We start from the raw sequence: 20,222 nt of genomic DNA on the forward strand, positions 1-20,222 counted from the left end.
TGGGAGCTTTGGTTTGGTGTTTCCTATGTGTCACTATACAAATGCAGATCCTGCCCCCTTCCCTGAAATGATTTGATCAACAATTGAACTGAGAAGCCAGAGAACTGTTATTTATTAAACCTTTCATTTGGGAGTCCTCGGTGTTCCTGGCTTTGGGCAATGGGAAAGAATCAATGCCTTTAAGAATGGGCTAAGCAGGAGTGTGGGGTGGGTTGGGGACATAAATGTACATGATTTGGGTTTCTGTAAATAAATGCCTGTGTCCTGGCACTGTAAGTCCAGAAACAGTTTACACCTAACACAGGGGCACTTGTAAAAACACAGCCAGATGCTAATGCTGACCCCCCCAGACCCAAAGCTAGAAAGAACTCCCTTGTCAGTGAAGCCACCCATTACCACACAACCCACTGGGTTCAAAAGCACATGCCACGGATGCAGCTGGGATTCAGGTAGCTGCTGCCACCCTGGTGCTACCTACCATCAGTTTCTTAAAGGGCTGAGAACTGCAGGCAGGTGCTGAGGTGACACTGCTAAATACTGTTGATGGTTCCCTCAGGATCGAGTTCTCATCTAGTGGTGTTGCTGCAAGGGTGCCTAGGAAATGAGGCTTTTGTTTGGCCGTTTTCCAGCCTCAACAGAAAACAAAGGAGCAGGTCAGAGAACTGAGAGATGGATGCTAGAGTAGGCCACAACAGTCTCCACTGTGGTAGCCACCTGCTCTCTCCTTCCCAGTGAAAACCCAGCAGACAACAAATTTTGGAGCTAAACATTTAAAAAGAATTTATTAGTAGAGCAGTGACCCCTCTGACCCAGAGTTGTGTGTGCTCACTGTGTCTTTCAAGAATCATTCAAGTGTTTCATTGTAGAGTTGAGTATTTGTATCCCGTGAAGCTCTTGCAGTTGGACAGCGAACCTGCAGTAAGTCAGGATGCAAAAGTCCAGGTTAATATATGTCACATCTTGCAGCTACCTTCTACAGATGGATGCTGGCCACGAGCATGGGCCAGATCACTCAAGGGGAAGGGAAGTGATGGTGGCACTGGAAAGCCCTAAAGATCAAAGAGAGTAAGTTAGGCTCTAGGGGAACCTGCAAAATACTGGGAATACTCAGTGTCAGGTGTGACAGCCGGTCAGATGAAGCTTCGTTCTTAGGAAGCCCCTCCATCCCACCCCAGCAGGATGCCACTTTGAACTCATCCCAGCTAATGGGTTTCCCTTTTTGTAGAAGAAGGGTTTTTTATCTTTTTTCTTCCACTTGATCAATCAGAGAGAACTTGAAAGGGTTTTCAGTGTCACCCAGACCAGCCTTCTCATTTTCCAAGGGAGGAAATGGAGGTGTGCAGCTATAAGGCAGAAGTCATATTCAACCCCATCCTCAGGGTCTCCCTACTTCTATGCAATGGATCATGGCACAGCTACGTGAAAATACCCCGAAACCATGGGGTGATTAAAGTTATAGCAGGCCCAGGACAGGAAGCAAAGGTAAATTTGAACCAATGAATAGAGTTCAAGACCAAGCCTCTGGGTCTGGCTTGCTGGCTGTTCTGCAGCCTTGTCTCTCCAGTAGGAGACTGGTACCAGCACTCAGTAGTCCTCCATTTGCTCAGAGCCAAGTCAATCAATCAGTAAAAAAATAGAAGTCTGGTCCAGAAAAGTGGAGATAAAAATGAGACAACACTAAGCATAGTGGTACGTAACCATAACCTCAGTTTTTGGTGAGGCAGAGGCAGGGAGATTGCGATCAACCTGAGCTATAAAGCAAATTCTAGGCCAACTAGTGAAGAAAGAAAAGAATGAAGAGAGGGAGGAAGGGAGGATGGGAGAGAGAGGTAGGGGAGACAGATATAAAGAAATAGAGATGGGGAAAGAGAGGGGTAAGGGAGGGAGGAAGGGAGAGAGGGGGGGAGGGAGAGGGAGAGAGGGGGAGGGGCAGAGGTATACAGAGAGGCAGAGACAATGTGTATTACAGATTGGATATTAAGGGCTGGAGAGATAGCTCAGCAGTTAAGAGTGCTGGCTGCTCTTTCAGAGGCCATGAGGTCTTTAATTCCCAGCAACCACATGGTGGCTCCCATAAATGTCCTTCAAAGGTCCATATTCTGAGGCCTTGGTCCCAGTCTATGCACTGTCAGAAGGTGACAGAAGCTTTAGTAAGCTCGATCTAATAGGAGGAATTTAGGTCACTAGGGTGTTCTCAAAAGGGAGTTGGGATCCAATCTGTCCCTTCTTGTGTCTTTCTTGGCTTCTTGGTCACCATGATGTGAATGGCTCCCCTCTGTGTCATGCATCTGCCATGGGTTCCATGCCACAGGTCCAAAGACACACATAACCAGAGGCTGAAGCCCCTGAGACCATCAGCCAAAATAGTCTTTCTTAAATGGACATTTTTGTCAAAGTGACAAGAAGTTCAATAATAGAGAGAGAAAAAGAGATGGGACGGGAGGTGTGAGAGAAAGAAGAAAGTAAGATGGGGTTGGTTGAAAGGGGATGGGATGACAGGACAGTGACCATATGCATGGGACCCAACCCTGTCACAGGCATTTTCTTTCTCAGGCTGGAGGTTGTGGTCCCTCCTACCAAGAGACCCTTCCTCCAGAGACACAGCTCATGGAGAGACCCAGAGAGACCTGCACATAAGTCAGCAGGTACCTCCCTGGGGCTCCTCCCACAGTGCTTGGCTTGCCCCACTCTTTCCGAGACGTGACCACCACTTGGGTGGCCTGGCTCAGTGGTGACCACAGACCTGGGCTCAGCAGTGCACAGCTTCCCCAGAGCGATGCCTGCATTCAGCTGGACAGCCGTCTCCTGTGAGTCGCCGCCTGCCAGCTTCAACAGCACCCTCATGATGTCTGTCTTCAGCAAGGAAGAGGCTGCACTGGGCACTTCCATACAGTTGCCAAGGCAGAGGGCTGCATTGCCCACCACAACTTCATCCTCTGAGGCAAGCAGTGTCATCAAAACATTGAACTCTGCAAGGAAACATGGGCCAAGGGAGAAATTCCAACCAACAAGTCGAAGAGGCTGACGCGAGGTCATGGGAGGATGAAGGGGTGGGGGTGGGGCAAACTTCTCCAGAAACTTTGGAGAATCTGTGCTCTCTTCCTGTCACTTTGTACCGTGGTATAAGTTACTTTGTGTAGCCGGACATGATGGTTTAATTCCTGTACTCGGGAGGCAGGGACAGGTTGATTTGTGTGAATTTGAGGCCAGTCTGATCTACATAACAAGTTATATATAGATCAACGAGAGCTACATCTGAGAAGGTGGTGGTTTGATTAGGAATGGGCCCCATAGACTCTCGTGTGTGAATGCTTGGCCCATAGGAGGTGGCATTATTAGAAGGTGTGGCCTTGTTGGAGAAGTTGTGGCATGGTTGGAGGAAATGTGTCGCTGTAGGGGTGGACTTCGGGGTCTCCTATGCTCAAGCTTCACCCAGTATGGTACACAGTCCCTTTCTGTGGCCTCAGCTCCTTCTCCGGCACCATGTCTGCCTGCACCCTGCTGTTTCCTGCCGTCACAATGCATGGTTGGAGGAAATGTGTCGCTGTAGGGGTGGACTTCGGGGTCTCCTATGCTCAAGCTTCACCCAGTATGGTACACAGTCCCTTTCTGTGGCCTCAGCTCCTTCTCCGGCACCATGTCTGCCTGCACCCTGCTGTTTCCTGCCGTCACAATGGACTAAATCTCTGAACTGTAAACCAGCCCAGTTACATGTTTTCCTTTGTAAGAGTTGCTGTGGTCATGGTGTCCCTTCACAGCAATGAAGCCCTAAGACAGAGACTTTGTCTTTAAAATGGTTTTGAGTGTCAGAAAAGTCTGTTTCAAGACCCCTCTCCCGACTCTACATCACCTGATGCTGCCAGCCTGACAGAAAGGCTTGCATCTTTCCGGATGGAAGGTCCTTGCCCTCTGTGGGCCCCACCCAGTCAGTTAGTGTGTGAGAAGGAGGTGTGGAGAACATTTAGAAATCTTCCCCTGCTCTGTTTCCGACCCTCCCTCCCATGAATAGCTGCAGTGGATTTAGGATTTAAGGTAGATTGTGGGAAAATTAGAGCATTCTTTAGCCACATGGTAATAACTCTACAGCCTTCACCTCTATCTCATGAATGGAGTGATATCCAACACTCCTCAGGATAACTTTATAAAGCGATCTGAATGAATTAAGTTGGCCTCGGTGCCGAAATTCTCTTTGTTCTTTTATGGTTGAAGGTGCTTTGTTTCCCTCTCCATCCAAGAAGGGGGAGAGCCCATGCTAGGCCAGTCCCAGCATCACTATAGAAACAATTCCAGGTTAGCTTTGGGGGTGGGGGATGTTGTCCAGCTTCTGCCCTGTGATCTTTGAGCTGCCTGGCATTTTCCTGAAGCACAGACCAAAGGCCAGTAAGACACTTGAGACACCGTGATGGGAGGTGAACTGACATCCTGTTGTGTAAACACAAGGGAGCCAGTGGTGCTGCCCAGATCTCTCCCCCCTCCTCAGTCTCCGTTCTCACTGCAGCTCCCAGGATGGATCCCCCTCAGAGGCCCGGGCTCCCATAATGAAACCGTCACTCACTTTTATCAAGTCTCATTACTTCTTCTCGAGCTGCGTGGTAGCTGTTTGTGCAGACAGCCAGTGTCTTCATGGCATAACGTGATGCAGTCGGGCCTCCCGTCTGGGTTTCAGAACAAAATCAGAAAAGCAAGGTCAAGGGTCTAACCATTCTTGCCTGGATACCTCAGTGGTCATAACAGTGCCAGTGGCCGCTGTGGCGTCTGTAAGGGGATTAGATGGCGCTTCATAGGTGAGCAAGGATGGAGGGTCACTGTACCCACCTGTCCACCTAGCCCAGGCCCAGAGTAGGACGTAGGTCTGTCGCCTTACACCTGACACCACTGAAAGGCCTTATTAGATTGGCTCAGACCCCAGTGATGCTGTTCAGTAGCTGATGTTTTCCCAAAAGGAAGCAAATGCCAACCCCCACCTCCCGTCCTTTGGCTTGGGAGAATAAGGGTTGACAATCTCTGTGAAGAAGATCTCACCAACTGAGATCATTATAAGAGGTAGCAATTATGCAATCATATCCCATAATATCCAGGTCTTTAGGATGTATGTGTACATGTATGGATGCATCTAGCAGTCTCTGGCGTCATGCCAAAACTGTAGGGATCACGGCAGACACTGATCAGGTGTCAGTCTTGACTGAGACCTTTATCCTGCCCCTGTGTCATCTACCCGGGCCTGGCAGCATCTTCCCCAGCATGGAGCTTGCTTCCTGCCCCACTTAGTCCAAGGATTTGTTCTGCTGCAACAGTAAATGAGTGATTGGGCCTTACAGCCCATGGGCGGGATCTAGACGCAGCACCCTGATAATTCCAGGTGACTCCAGCTCCTCACTTGGATTCGTTGCACCCTCTTTGTGTGGGAAATCCCAACATCCTCTGGTCACATGACAACTCTGCAGCCTCCAAGGGACACAAATGGAGTTACAACTGGTCCACTCCAGATAAGGACAGAAGGAATCAGGAATCCACGAACAAAATAATTACATTAAGGGACCTTGCCAAAAGCTGTTCAATGCACTTTGTTCAAGGACAGAGGCTGCCCGTTTCGTGCTAGATTTGGAGGGCAAGCAGTTTTTACCACTGTTGCCGGAGAACAATTTGCTTATTCATTCACTGCTTTGTCACTGCTCGGGCACTGTCGAGTTGGACACTCGGCTCTCTATTCAGGCAGAGATGACATCTTGTCATGTTAACCACACAGCCGCACCTTCCTCCTGCCCTCTGAGTTGACCAGGTGATCTCGGGACAGTTAAAAAGGGGTGAGCAATGCCGTTACTTTACCTTCAGGAATTTAATCATTTTCTTGACCACTCCTGCTGTCAGGGCCTCCTCCACAATGGTCTGAGAGGAAGAAAGGGTCCGGCTCAGAACACCCGCCGCTCTCTGAGGGGACACAAAGAGGTTGCTTAGACACCCCATCCAGAAACGCTGGTGACTTTCAAAGTTAATGAGGGGGAGTTTTGCAAGCAAAAGTAATCATTAGTATTGGAAGCAAAATTTACTCCTCAATTTTTAAATGATATAATGGGCAAAGAACACATAGTGAACATAGTTCTTTTATAATAAACCTGACAGGCAGACAGCTCAAAGGGCTGCAAATGATGCCCCCTGGCACAGAGGCCCAGTGTAGTTTAGCTTTACACAGGGCTCAACCCTGAGAGTCAGTCCTTTCTGGGTGCCTCCTAGACCTCAGTATCAGCAGGGTCCTCATCTGAGGATGCTCCACTTCCAGGATTGACCTGTGGAGTTTTCAATTTTCATTTATTTTTATCTTTCCCTAGCTCTGTCTTCTGGTTTGACTTTCTGGGAGATTTCATTTGCTTTATTTCCCAGTTTTTATTCCATTTAAAATATTTTGGAATTATAATTATTGGGATGTGTCTGTGAATGAGTGAGAATATGTGTTTGTGTGTAAGAGTATGTGAGTAGACATGTGAATGTGTGTGTGAGTGTATGTATGTGTGTGAGTATATGTATGTGTGTATGTGTGTATGACTGTGTATATGAATGTGTGTATATGTGTGTGTGTCTCTGTATGTATGTGAGTGTGTGTGTGAGTATATGTACATGTGAATGTGTGTGTATATGAGTGTGTGTGTATGAGTGTATGAGTTTGTGTACGTGTGTGTATGTGAGTGTGTGTGAGTGTGTATATGAGTGTGAATGTGCATATGTGTGTATGTGTGTGTGTATATGTGAATGTGTGTGTGTGTGTGTGTGTGTGTGTGTGTATGTTTATGTTTGTGTGCATGTGCCACAATGCTCAGGTGGATGACAGGTCAGAGGACAGCATGAGAAGGTCTCGAGCCAACCCCTCTGCCTGTAGGTCTTAAAGGATTGCTTTCTGATACCTGTCCTGGATGTCACCTTGTCTGGTTAGGTGTTAGGTCCTGCACTGATGAAGTAGGTGAAGAGTGCATCCTAGAGTGATGGCCAACGGCCTCCTGAATCATGTTAACTTCTTCACATCCACTGTCCTAACCACAGAACCATCTTTGTTTTCATGGCCAAGTGTCAGAAGCAGAATTCAAAAAGTCATTCTAGCATACGTCTCCAAGGGATCTCTTGAAATAGTATACATGAGGCAGGCTGCACTGCATCAGCTCATTAAAGTCCAGCCTGCGTGGTTAAGAGATTCAGAATTTGGGTTCCTGGACACTACAAGGCTCACATGTGTAGGGGTCACCAAATGCTCTCAGATTAAAGGCAAAGTTTGGACATGGAAACTACTAGGACACTAGTTTTGGGAGAAACTTACTGTTAAGATTCCTCCATCCTGGCTGTTCAGTAGAGACAGGCACTTCCGGCTTATCTTCATTGCCCACGACTACAAACATGGGATAGCGGAAAGACTTTAAAACCCTGAGAGTTAAAATCCCCCGTAGAGTATTTTTCAAGCAATCAAACTGAGCCACTCTCTAGGGACCACAGCACCCATGTGCATATCCACAAAGGTTTATTTTATTGCTTCCATATCTGTCTCCTCTAGTTCTGGACTAGCAAAGTATATCTTATTTGACTCTTTAAATACAGCCCGATAGGCTCAACATATTTTGTGCATGTGGAGAGCTTTCTAATGAACATGAGAGTGACTCTTGCCCTCAGCAAAGTGACAGCATATTCCTTCATCCTTCCCATCTTTCCAAGCTGCTAATGTTCAGGGTCACATGCTTCTGGTCACCTTATGAATATATGAACGTATCAAGCAACTTGATATGGGTAGTCCATCCCAGGGAGCCAAGGAGTGTGTCATTTTACCTCGGAGAGGAAGGGGACCTCAAGACACAAGTTCATGATGAGTCCTAAGAGAGTATAGGTGACCTCTCTGTACAGGTCCATGTCCTCCTCACACTTGACCTGGAAATAAAATATCATCTTGCTGCCTTGCAGATTTTCATGGTATTGTCTTTCCTTAGATGAGTGACTTGAGACACCCATACCCCCTATATTGTTAATATCATGGACTTCCCAGTGGTAGAAGAACAGATACCAGCTCTAGGAATTGGCATTAACTTAGGAGCAGTAACTTGGGTACCTTGGCTATGGCATTCTGGCTTAGCAGGCCCTGAGTTTGCACTGAAATCTGGGCCATGGAAGTGGGTGGTCAACTCTATCAGAAAAGCCTCCAAATCTCCCTAGGTCAGAGAAACTTGATCTAGAATACTTTGGAGGTCACCATCCCACCAAACTATGGATATAGTGGGAATAAGCCAGTGGGGCCCTAGAAACAGAATTACTGTTAGAAGCCAGCGCCCCACAAGAGTACAGGAGACCAACTTTGAATAGAAAGGCTGTGATACCAGGAGGTCCAAGCAGGCATCCCCAAACTCTTCATAGGCTAGCATGTGTCTTCTGGCAGTAGGCTCAGCACTGATGTTTCCCATCAGAGCAATGCACTGGCAGAGGGCCGAGGGGCTGGTTAACTTGGGCTCTCGTTTCTACAAGTAAATTCAGAGATGTCTCAGACAGCAGATAAACAATGTCAAAGGATTTTCTAGAAATATCCCTCATTCACCAAAAGGCTAGGAGCTAGGCAATGAAATCACCCTGGTAACAGGTTGGAGTCATACATTTGGCTTCTCCACCAACCAGCTTCTAAACGTTGAGATATGGTAATGTTCCTCCAGGGTCTCCTGAACTTTTCATTGTTCAACAGACATAGCATGCTCTCCAGGGAGAGCCCTAGCTCCATCCCTAGCAATGCTACACTTGTCTTGATGGAGGTGATTTCCACCCAGGGGACAAAGCCATACTCTGTCCTGAAGACACTACTTTGTGCTAGGAGGACTCTGATGGAGAGCAGCTCTCTCCCTACTGTCAAGTAAGATGCAATCCACATGCAGTGTTTCCCTACACTGTCCACTGTCCATAGCCACTTCTATTTGTAGTTGTTTTAACAACTGAACTGTGTAAATTCCAGCTGTGAATAAATGAGTAATCAAGCTGAGAGACAACAAGGGTGCTGGGTCGTTAATTGTGCCTCAACAGCCCTGTCCTGGAAGAAGGATCTGACAGAGGAGAGACCTGGGGGTTTGCTCACCAGAGCACCCGTGAGAGCAGGGAGGACATCTGGAAGGTTGGCATGGAACCACACTTGGAATCTGTTGAGAGAACATAAGCCAGGATAATTTCAAAATGACACAAACTATGCCATGAGACTGGCATCTCAGGTGATACCTCAGAGAGCTACAGGGTCCGTGTGACTTATGGTACGCATTTACAACTCATTCTGTGTGCCTAAAGTTAAAAGTCACTGGGTCTGTCATGTGACTCATTTTTCTAAGCTTAGAGAATCATCTTTGATATCAGACAATAGGTCTCACATAACGACTCTTGTCCAGTGAAGTTGCTGGAATCCCACAGCTCTGTTGAGGTGACAGCATCCCTTTGGTGTGCCCAGTGCAAGTGGGAAACTGTGAACGCAAGTTCACTCATCACAGCCTCAGGGATGTTCACTGGTCACGGCCTCAGGGAAGGCCCAGACACACAGCGCCACATGCCATGCTCCCAGCCTCCCCCAGCTGGCCTACCTGTGGGCATGGTATCTCTCTCTTCCACAGCCATTTCCAGGCAAGACTCACAATGTGTGCACTTAATATTTTAAATGCTTATGAGAAATTACTTAAGAATTTTTAACTATTCCAAAATCTAGGATTTTACCATTGCCTCCCCAGCAGCTAAAATCAAAACCCAAGGCAGGAAGAGATATCTGCTCAGTATCACTGGCGACCCAAGAGGGGGCGACCTTTGCCCTTCCTCCTCTGCTTGCTCACTCAGTCATTCAATACAGGTTTGCCACCAGTTACCATGGCACCAGGCCAGGTGCTGCCCAAGTGGCAGGAAGCTTCCCTGAGACACAGCTGACGTGCCTATTGCAAGAAGTAGTGTTTTCAGTAGTCATCCTCCCCAGAGTCTGTCTGAGGTTGCCCCAGGGACCTAGGAATAAGGGGCTGTGGAGATGCTCACGTCCCTTCATAAAATGGCATGGTATTTGCATATAATCTATGTATAACCTCCAGGGAGATTTGAGCCATCTCTCATCATTGGTAGTCGTGGTACTGAAGCAATGTAAGTGTTATGTGAATACCCACCATATGCATTGTTAGGGAATGATCAGGAAAAGTGTCCGTCCATGTTTGGTACTGAAGCAACTTTAGAAGTACTCTTGATCAGAGGTTGATTAAACTCACAGATGCAGAATTAATAGGACCAAGGGGTAACTGTGTGTTATGGCTTCCAAACTCACAGAGGCTTGGGTCTCCCTCCACCAGGAGAGACTGGGATGAGAGTGGATGGGAACAGTCTCCTTACTCAGCCAATCCTGTAACGCTCGTGTGGAGATTAGTCTCGTCTCTGTAGATGCTGCCATTTTTCAAAGACCACACAACTTAACACAGGCGGAAGAACTGTCAGTTTATACAAACAAAACAATTACCTTTCTTCTAGAGCCAAATCTGTGAAAAGTCCGATGGCCGTATTGGCCTTCTTATCTGAGAAGTCAAGAAACGACAGCAATGCTTCACACAGTCTGCAAAGAGCCGTTAAAAACACAAAACTCAGAATGGAATGTCTTCTGACCCTCAGCATCTCCAATAAGGTGCCCTTGTAAGGAGCCCAGCCCAGCCTCAGCATCTGGGAAAGAAAAGTTGAAAGGATGGATCCCCCATGCCTACCCAGGACCCATAGACACCTTCCGGGATGACTCCAGCACTCCATGTAAATCCCCAGGTGGATAAACAATTTTAATCTAAGTTCACTAATTAATCAGACACCAGCTTGGAAGACGTTTCTGGTGTTCTGCCCTATGGCTGTGTCTCCGTTGAGTTTATTAACTTGGACGACATCTAAATGGCACACTTCCTAATCTACTCATAACTAAAGTGGGAGGCCCCCTAATAAGACAGATGATGGAATAAATATTTAACAAGAACTTGACAGGCTGCTGAATATAGCAGATGGATTTAATAGCATTAGAGTCCTCTACCGAGAGCTGGAGACTGTAGGTGAGGAGCAGAGTTGGGAGGCTCACTTTGGTTACGGATTCATACAGGTTAGATTCAAGGGTTTTGTGCTGTTTGTAAACAGAGTCTGAGCGAACAGTCCAGTTCAGATGACAGAAAACAGAAAAAGCCACATAACCCCAAGGTGCCCGAAGAAGACTTACTGTCAGCACACCAGACCTCAAAGTGCTGAGTCCCCTCCAGCAAACTGAGCATCTGTGGCATGCTGCGTGCAGTGCTTAGCCCCTAGCTCCTGGTCTACAGCGACACATGTACAAACCGTGACGGAAAGCATTAGGAATGTGCTAGAATAGATTCCTGCTAAGGCCTCAGAGTCTCTCTAGCAGGGTGTGTTGGGGGGATAGAGATGAAAGGGCTTCAACAATGTGTGTTGTCTAAGTTGCATCTTCAGAGAACACTGGTGCTTATTGTCATGCACTCATTCATCCGGGTGGGCTAAACTGCCACTGGCTACTGTACAGGCCGTGAGGTTGGTTCTAGGACCACAAAGATAAAACGAGGCACTGTTCTGGCATTAGGGAGCTTACAGGCCAGTACCGGGCACAAGGAAACAGGGCACATCAGACAGAACACCCTGAGGTATCTCAGACCAGGAGGCATCTTTGGGACACCTATCAGCTCTCTACCATTAGTGCTTTGCAAGAGGAGAGTAGGGTGTGGGGAGGTGAGAGAACTAGACAGAGCTCATTTCATGACGGGCCTTCTAGAGTCTTCTACAAACTTTGGGTTTAACCCCCAAGGACCACTTACTCCCATGTGATGGATGACTTCCTGGTGGTAGTGCTGGGGTAGGGTGGTGCGCAGACTACTACTTAAGCCCCAAATCTCTGGAAGATTGCGCTTTAACCAGGCCCCAGGTGTCTCTCATGAGTTAGTCTTGAGGGCAATGGAGAGTCACTTTAGAATTTTAAGCATGAAACTGAACCAGTATGCATTTTAGAAACATCTTTTTGCTGATTTAATGGAGGTCAGATTAGAGGAGGTAGGACACAGGGAGGGACAGAGAACCTCACCAGGGAGATGTGTGGTTGTCCTGGCAATAAAGGTCATGGGACCAGGCTGAGGCAGTGGCAGGATGAGAGGTACTATTAAACAGGAGGTATAACAAAGACTGAGAGGGAATGATGAGGAGTGGAAGAGAACGGCTAGGGTGACCCAGGAGAATAATGAATAAGGACTGACAAGGAGTACGATGAGGGTGGTAAAAGTCAACTCTAGATTCTGGCTTAGCAGCTGGATAGTTAGACGTTCTATGCTAAAACAGAAAATTCAGGTGAAACAGACAGGCCCCAAAGAACCACATTTTATTTGTTATACTCTTCAGAGACAAGGAGGCAGGATCTAGCAACAGAAGTATGTTGTTACCCTAATCTTTAAGACATAGACACTACCTTTTAAAGTCACAGACAAGAAAAGAGCAAGCATAGGATCCTGGAGCCCCTGGCTTGGATGATGGCACAAGGGGGAGGGGTTAGTTAGTACAGGAATCCAAGAAGGAAAAGCTATGATGGAGGGGAGAGACAGGATCGGTGATATCGACAGTTCTGGTATGAAGTTTGAGAAGGCTCTGATCAAAAGGACCAGATGCTTAAGGGCAGTGAAGTGACAGGAAAAGATATGTGAGAGTACAGCAGGTGCCTACTTTTAAGGTATAGAATCTGTTTAGCAAATTGTTCTGGGAAGGGCTGAATCCCCCGAGGATTGGTAGAGGAAATTGAATGCTTATACTAGAAAAGCCTAGTGAGGGGCCCATAATGCTGGGAAGAGGCAGGATTTGATGTTCTCTTTAGACCCTTCATATTCTGGGCTGGCCTTGGGGCAGAGAGTCATGGGATAGTACATGGGATAGGCAACATTGTCATGATAGCTCTGGTAGTAGATGGGTTACCTGGGGGTCAAGGGGTGATTCACACCCTAACTGGCTGGGAAGACCTCTTGTTTGTTGAGCTGTCCTATTGCCTGGGCCAAATCTAATGGAGACATCGAAAATGCTGGCCCTTCCCCAGAGGGGAGCATGTATAGGCTGGGTTGGGCTCATCAGAGGGACACCCATACTTGATGGGGTGGGGCTATATGATGTCTGAAGCTCAGTTGTCCCCAAGCTCCTGCAAATCCTTGACTTCCTCAGGAGTGTATGCTAGTGCTTATCCTTCAGAAATAATTTGCTTTGGAATTGGTCCAAATTCCTCCTCCACCAATTTAGCTCTGTGTTCTTGGTCTTGATGATGAATGCTGATGAACTTGAATAGCATCAAGGACAGACCACAGTCAGGGTCATCCAAGGACAGCCATGGTCAAGGTCATTCTGGTTTAGCCTTAGGAGACGTAAACAACAAGCTTCCTAACCCATGACTAAATACTTCTCCTAACTTCTCTCATTACCTACAGAGGACAGTGTGTCCCTTTTCACCTCGTCTTGTTCTGAGGCACTTTTTTCTGCTCTCTTGACAGACTGTTGTCTCAGTGGATGAACCACAGCTCAGAGAATGGGCTCATGGAACCCACCTTTCCACTACTGTCCCTGTTTAAGACTCAACAATCTACCCTAGAGAGAAAAATGATCATTAAAGCATTATTAGGTTCATGCCAAGTGTCAGGTAGGGATGTCCAGTGGTTCTTTACTGTGGTAGCAGTTGGTAGCTGGCCAGCCTCACAGTCACCATGTCCCCCTCCCGATTTGCCTGACTCTGCTACAGAAGCCTGCACAATGTCCCTGGGTAGTCCAGGACACAAGTCTTCCCAACAGAAGTAAGCAGTGGCTTTTCTTAATGAAAAGAGCAGATCCAGTGGGAGCTAAGCTGTGAGAAAATACGGACATGAGGCTTGGCATCCCACCCAGGGGTAAGGAAAGGGAAGCAGAAGGACCACAATCTTGGCCTTGGCATCTCCATGTTATTGTTGATGTGTTTAGTCTTTTATTTTAAAGAAAAGTGGGCAAGACAGGCCAGACTCTGTTTCACTTAAGCTCCTTTTACTCAAATTGTTTGCATAAGGCAGGAGAAAAAAGATCCAAACTGACTAGACACACCTCTGTTTGTTTGTTTGTTTTTGGAGGGCAGAGGGTAGTGTGCTGAGGACTGAACCCTAACATGTACCAGGCAAAGGCTCTACCATAAAGCCGTATGCCCAACCTATCACAATTATCTTAAAATAAAAAGAATTTATATTTATATAAATATAAATGGTTCTCTTAAAGGCCAGAGAAGGCAACAGATCTGCAGCTAGAGTTATGGTGAACTGCTCAATATAGGTGCTGAGAACTGAACTCATGTCCCCTGTAAGAGTAGTGCATGCTCTTAGCTGCCAAATCATCTCTCCAGTTCTGCACCATCTCTCTTAAGTGCCATTCCAAGTGTGCAGTAGAGACAAGACAATGTACCTCTCGCAGGCCGAAAATGGATGAAAACACTTAGGAGGATGAAGCTCCAGACTGTGTGAATTTTAAACCCCAGTGTTTTCTACAAAGTGGGAGACCTGTTCTGGCTAGTTCATAACATCTTGGGAGGAAGGTGACCTTCATGCCTCTATGAGGTGTGCAATGCTTTGTCCTGCTTCAAACAACCTCAGAGAACAAACTATACCTCCTTCCCACTTATCTGAAGACTAAGACTACTGGTGCTAAAAGCAATGAACTGAGGTCTCCCTGCTGATATGAGAGTACTCAAGACTGTATGGACCAAGGTGAGCCACAACCCCCACTGACATCCAGGACACTGGACAAGTTCAGGTTGAGACTGTGGCAATTCAGGTAATTTAGGGCAAAAGTCATAAGAAGACAGCTATTGCTGCTCAGAGACAAAAGATGGTTTCAGAGAAAATCACAGGTGATGAAGGGATTGAGTTGATGGCTGCAGAGTCACCTGAAATGCCCACTATGCCTTGGAGACCTTTACTAGTAACCCACCCGGTGGGTGGAGCTTCAGGGTTGCCCAGGCCTTTTCTGGAAGGCTCTGTGGCTATGACAGAACAGGAGCAGGGAGAAGGAGGCCACCCTGTCCTTGGCACACAATGAATTCCTCACCAGATGGACAGGTGAGAGGGACTCAGCCTGGTCCAGGGAGATCTGGCTCTTTTTCATACAAAGGATTGAGAGTGGGGACTGGGCTCCAATGGGCAAGAACCAGGGGACAGCTGGACGATGTAGCCTTGTTACTTGGTGTGGCTTCTCCTGCCTACTCTGTGAAGAGGGTAGCAACATGAACTCTGTGATCACAGGAGATAAAGTGAGATGGCAGTGAAGAAATCTGGCAGATTAATGTTTGTTCCTAAGTCATGTCTGAAATGTTTGCAAAGCAGGCCACAGTAAATGCTATTTCTACCAGTTTAGACCATATGAAATAGCTGACATTCAACTTTTCTGATCTAAAAAACAAACAAAAACTAAAAACAAAAAAAAATGGTACGTCAATTTCATATGGTCAAATTTATAACCAGAAAACAAGTGAACAGTGTAAATTAAATAAAATAAATAAATAAATAAATAAATAAATAAATAAATAAATAGGGGCTGAGAGAGAGCTCAGTCAGTAACAGTGCTTGGTATACAAACCTGAGGATATGCAGCACCCCACAGAAATGGATCATGGTGGCACACACTTGTGATCCCCGCACTGGGGAGGCAGAGACGGATCACTGGGGGTTATTAGCTGGCCTGTCTTGCATAAACAGGGATTCCTGGTCCTAATGACAGTGACATATCTTGACAAACAAGGTGAATGGCTCCTGAGGAACAACGCCTGAGGTTGACCTCTGACCTCTACAGACATGCATATCAACGTGCACCTTGACACACAAGTGCACTCAGGTACACGTTTACACCTGCCTCCGGCATGCTCTATCTTTTCAGAAATGTCTGAAGGACGTGAAGACAAACCACCACTACTGCATCAAAGAGAAGAACAGACAAAAAGCAAGGGGAGGGACAGGGTAGGGCTGGGCCTGAGTCTAACAATGAGGAAGAAGCAAGTGGTCGTTTCCAGGCTGGGTTCTTTGACTGCCTATGGGAACGCTACCTCTGGCAGGTTCGCTGGTCTCTGTGCAGAACTGAACCTGGGCATGGTTCTGATCTCACTCAGGAGCTGGTCTGAGAACCTTCCTGATAGGGCTCCCCTCAAAGGCTCCTTTTGTAGTCTTTTGTGAAGGCTCATGACAATCTGATGGCAACTAGACACCAGGGACAGGAGGAGGAATGGGCAGCTTGACTTTGTCTACTTAGTGGTGACCTCAGGGTCATAAGGAAGATCCCACCAACAAAGGCTCACCGGGTCATGTCAAGGTGCTTGATCACTTGGTTCCGGCCATTATCCGTCTGGGTGAGCTGCAGCAGTAGGGCCAGGCTCTGCTGTTGAATCACCAGGATTCTGGAGTCCATGAAGGAAGGCAGCAGCTTGGCCATATCAGGGTGGGACAAAAGCAGGCGCTGGTTCTCCTCTGCAGGACAGAGGTGTTAGTGGCCTCAAGGTGCCATGATGGCATTTAAGTCAGTTCTGTCACCCACCACCCTACAGAGTGGCTGGATTTTAACACACTTGCCATGCAGGATAATGTTACCCATAAGAACTGGACTCCAGGGTCAACATTCTGTGTCTGAATAAGCAGAGTGAAGACCTTTGCTGATAACTAACTTCTCAGGTCCTCGGCTTGACAATGACCCCCACCTGTCAAGAGTTTTTATGAGAATTCAGCGAGCCACTGCCTGATGGTGCTGACAGAGACTGGCTCTCTTAGACTAGCTACACTGTTATCATTATTATAAAAGCTTTCTCAGTGGAGGAACATGGAATGGTATAAAGGAAAAGCATTTGGCTTAACCAGGCACCAGAGCACCTCCAGAAACTGGCCTGAGCAACTGTTTTTCTTCTTCCTAAGAAACTACGATATCATGTGAGCAGTGTTCCCCATCCTTGACAGTGAGCTCTTTCGAGAGTACTAACATTGAAACCCAATGACACTGAATTTTGCCTGCTTTGTGTTCTGAGCAGGCATGTGAGGGCAGACAGAACATAGGCAGGAGTATGAGAATAAGTAATGAAATGCAGTAGAGCACACTGGAGGATGATGTCATGGTCTGAATCTGAAATAATACTCAAAGGTTGCTGTGTTAAAGCTTTGGTTGCTTGGATTTGGGGAGGTAATGATGCCCAAAATGTGGGGATTTGAATGTGAGTGCCCTCTCCTGATAGGCTAATATAATTTGAATGCTTGGTCCTCAGTTGGTAGAACTGTTTGGGAAGGATTTGGAGGTGTGGCCTTGTTAGAGGAGGTATGTCATTGTGGGTGGGCTGGTAATTGACTTTTTTCCCTGACCAACAATATACCATTGATATATTTTCATGCTTTGCTTTTGTACATTCTTTGGCTTCTTTAAAAATGGCTTTGTGTTTACTGAGTTGGGCATGTCAAGATTCCATGAGCTTGACACACAGCATATGCATACCCCAGGTGAAAATATTTTTCAGATATTAAAACAACATAACTTCAAGGTTTACAAAAGCAAAAGTATCTGGGCTATTGTGTCTGATTTACAGAGAGAAAACAGTGTTCTTCACCTTCCTTTAGAAATCTTGGAATTTGTTTTATTTTGGTTTGGTTTAGTTTGAGTATGTCTGTGTGTGTGTGTGTGTGTGTGTGTGTGTGTGTGTGTGTGTGTGTGTGTGTAGGCCAAAGGACACCTCACATGTCATCCCTAGGCTTCATTTAAATCTTTTCTCCTCTTCTCTTTACCTCCCTCTATCCCTGTCTTTTTCTTATCTTCTTTCTTTCCTTCCTCTCCCCCTTTCTCTCTCTCTCTCTTTATGGGTCTCACTGACCTGGAAATCACTGAATAGGCCAGTCTGGCTGACCTTAGAGCCCTGGGGATCTACCTGTCTCTACATTCCCAGCATGCTACCACACCTATTTTGGGTTTTTCTGTTGTTAATTTGGGTTCTGAGAATCAAACATTGGTGCTTGGCTTTACCTACTGATCCTTTGCAGTAATTGGGCTTCCTGATAAGCGAGGTGTCTACAGCCTACATTAAATTCTCAGTCCTCTAACCTACTAACAGAGTGGAGCTTGCTTCCTCATACTTGGCTGGCCCCATGCACACACTCACTGCTTGCAGGCTCTACCCTGTCACGGTTCTCATTTCTCGTGTTTCCCATCTCAAGATCAACCCCATTCTAATGAAACATTTTTTTTAGACATTAAGGAAATAACTTAAAATCTTGATATACTCAGAAGCCAAAAAGGTGACTAAGAAAGATTATACAAGGACTTAATAAACTCTGGAGGGTGCTGTATGAAGCAAGGTCAGAGTTGACAAAATAAAATCCCTCTGGCCTTTTCCTATTTCAGTGACAGAAGCTCGTCAGTGTCCAGAGGCCGGCTGGTAGTCATATATCTCCAGATGCTTCGAGGGCTGCTGTGGTCAGCAAAACCAAGTATCTTTAAACAGATGAAAAAGGAAACTATCCATCCGCATTGCTCGTGACATGAGCAGAAGTCATGAGTCTGCAGAGCAGGCAGAGACCCTGCGGGCACGCACTCATTAAGCTGACAGTGATCTTGCCCACCCTCCACTCCAGTGTCTGAGTCAGAGGAGGAGGAGGGAGGGGAAGAGGACAATGAGAAGGAGGAGAGGCAGGAGGAGATGGTGGCTGGGGAATGAACTCAATACAGAATTTGCTTTTGATCCATGTACTTTTTGGAAGGGAAAGGCAAGGAAGTGTAGATACCAATCCTCCTGGTCCCGACTTTTGGGGAGAACTACCATGGTGGACCATGCAGTTTTCATTTCTGTCACACACAACTAACAATCCAGGGTGAGGAGCCAGGCTTACCGTTGTCAATGCACACTTCTTGCCAGAGCTTTAGAACGGATACGCAGACAATCTCCTCAACTGCATCTTTCCCTGCTAAGAAGAGGCACCTGAAGAGACAGGGAGAGGACTGTGGACCTGGGAGTTGTTTTGCTTTCTTTTCACTGGGGTCTACACCAGACTCACCAGAGGGAGATTTAAGGGAAGGTTGTTTGTTTGTTTGTTTGTTTGTTTGTTTGTTTTTTTAACGCACATCCAAGCTGGACTTGGTGGCACACACCTTTAATTTCTCATACTCAGGTGGAGATAGGTAGATCTCTGTGGGTTCTAGACCAGTGTGGTCTGCATAGAGAAAGAGTGGCCATCCAGGACTATGTAGTGAGACCTACCCCCTCAAAAAAGGAATATCCACAGGTCACCAGAACCAAGAGGCTGCCCATCACCGATTCCAAAGTTCCAGGTCAACAGCCAAGGATTGAAAAAGCAGGGATGGATGTGTAGATGAGGGTAGACAGCTAGGGGCCATCCGTGATGAGTGAACACACAAACATCCAACACACGTTAGGATCCTAAGCCTCCTGGACCAACTCAGTGCCTCACCTCCTACCATGTAGGCCTTGTTTTACATTAAGTTCTAAATAAAATCAGGCAGGATGCAGCTGCTTCTGCTTCCTTAAATAACCAGTAAATTCCAAAACGAGAAAAGTAACACAGGAGATTCTTGGAGATGCTGCTGGGAAACCAGCGGGGCCTGTGTTTGTCTCACTGGGAAGCACAGAGAGCGCTTGTGGGACAGGCTCACTCTGTCAGCTACAACATGGTTCAAAAGGCTCTGAGCTCAAGGGGTTCACATGTGCTCTTTCAGGGTTCACCCCATGGCCTGAGGAACAAGGACACAGAGTAAGGCCTTGCCTGTGTGGTCAATATCCGTTTTCACATGTCTTCTCCTTGATAGGCATCTGGCTTTTTCCAAAGATCCCTACCTTTTAATGACCTCATGGTCATTGATGATGCTGAATCCACCATATGTTCTGAACAGTGTTCGCTCTGTGCCTGAAACAAAGCCACAAGAACCAAGTCAGAGTCCTTCCCCACCAGGTTGGCATTTAGCTGCAGCGAGGCCAAGCCCATCACAAGATCCTAGTGGGAATGGCTGGACTTGCGCACTCAGAGAAATGTAATGGCCATTGGTCACTCAGTGTGTTGCATTCAGAAGAAGTGCTCAGAAAATGTGGGCCTCTTGATTCATTACTCCAAAGTCTTTAGAGAGCTGCTTAATCTCTGAAAGGAACTGGGAAGCCATCTGACACTATATATTTATTGTGAAGCTGTTTCTGGGCTCTGGAGAAGAACTTA

The 20,222-nt window shown here is 46.8% G+C and overlaps 1 protein-coding gene across 4 annotated transcripts in view; it reads right to left on the bottom strand.

Moving 5' to 3' along the window:
* Nucleotides 1–754: 754 nt before the first annotated feature.
* The window catches only part of Ttc12 (tetratricopeptide repeat domain 12), a 48,435-nt gene continuing 28,967 nt past the window's right edge, over nucleotides 755–20,222 (bottom strand). For all 4 annotated transcript variants that reach the window (XM_087560988.1, XM_087560987.1, XM_087560986.1 and 1 more), the window contains 12 exon segments: nucleotides 19,850–19,919; nucleotides 18,888–18,976; nucleotides 16,328–16,496; nucleotides 10,481–10,573; nucleotides 9,086–9,146; nucleotides 8,346–8,483; nucleotides 7,804–7,902; nucleotides 7,304–7,372; nucleotides 5,827–5,928; nucleotides 4,556–4,655; nucleotides 2,744–2,969; nucleotides 755–913 (listed from right to left, as the gene is read on the bottom strand). In XM_087560988.1, the coding sequence (XP_087417114.1) occupies nucleotides 838–913; nucleotides 2,744–2,969; nucleotides 4,556–4,655; nucleotides 5,827–5,928; nucleotides 7,304–7,372; nucleotides 7,804–7,902; nucleotides 8,346–8,483; nucleotides 9,086–9,146; nucleotides 10,481–10,573; nucleotides 16,328–16,496; nucleotides 18,888–18,976; nucleotides 19,850–19,919 (1,292 nt within the window). In that variant the 3' untranslated portion in view covers nucleotides 755–837.

The sequence above is a fragment of the Rattus norvegicus genome, chromosome 8 (genome assembly GCF_021556685.1).
Source record: "Rattus norvegicus strain SHRSP/BbbUtx chromosome 8, alternate assembly SHRSP_T2T, whole genome shotgun sequence".
Classification (NCBI taxonomy): Eukaryota; Metazoa; Chordata; class Mammalia; order Rodentia; family Muridae; genus Rattus; species Rattus norvegicus.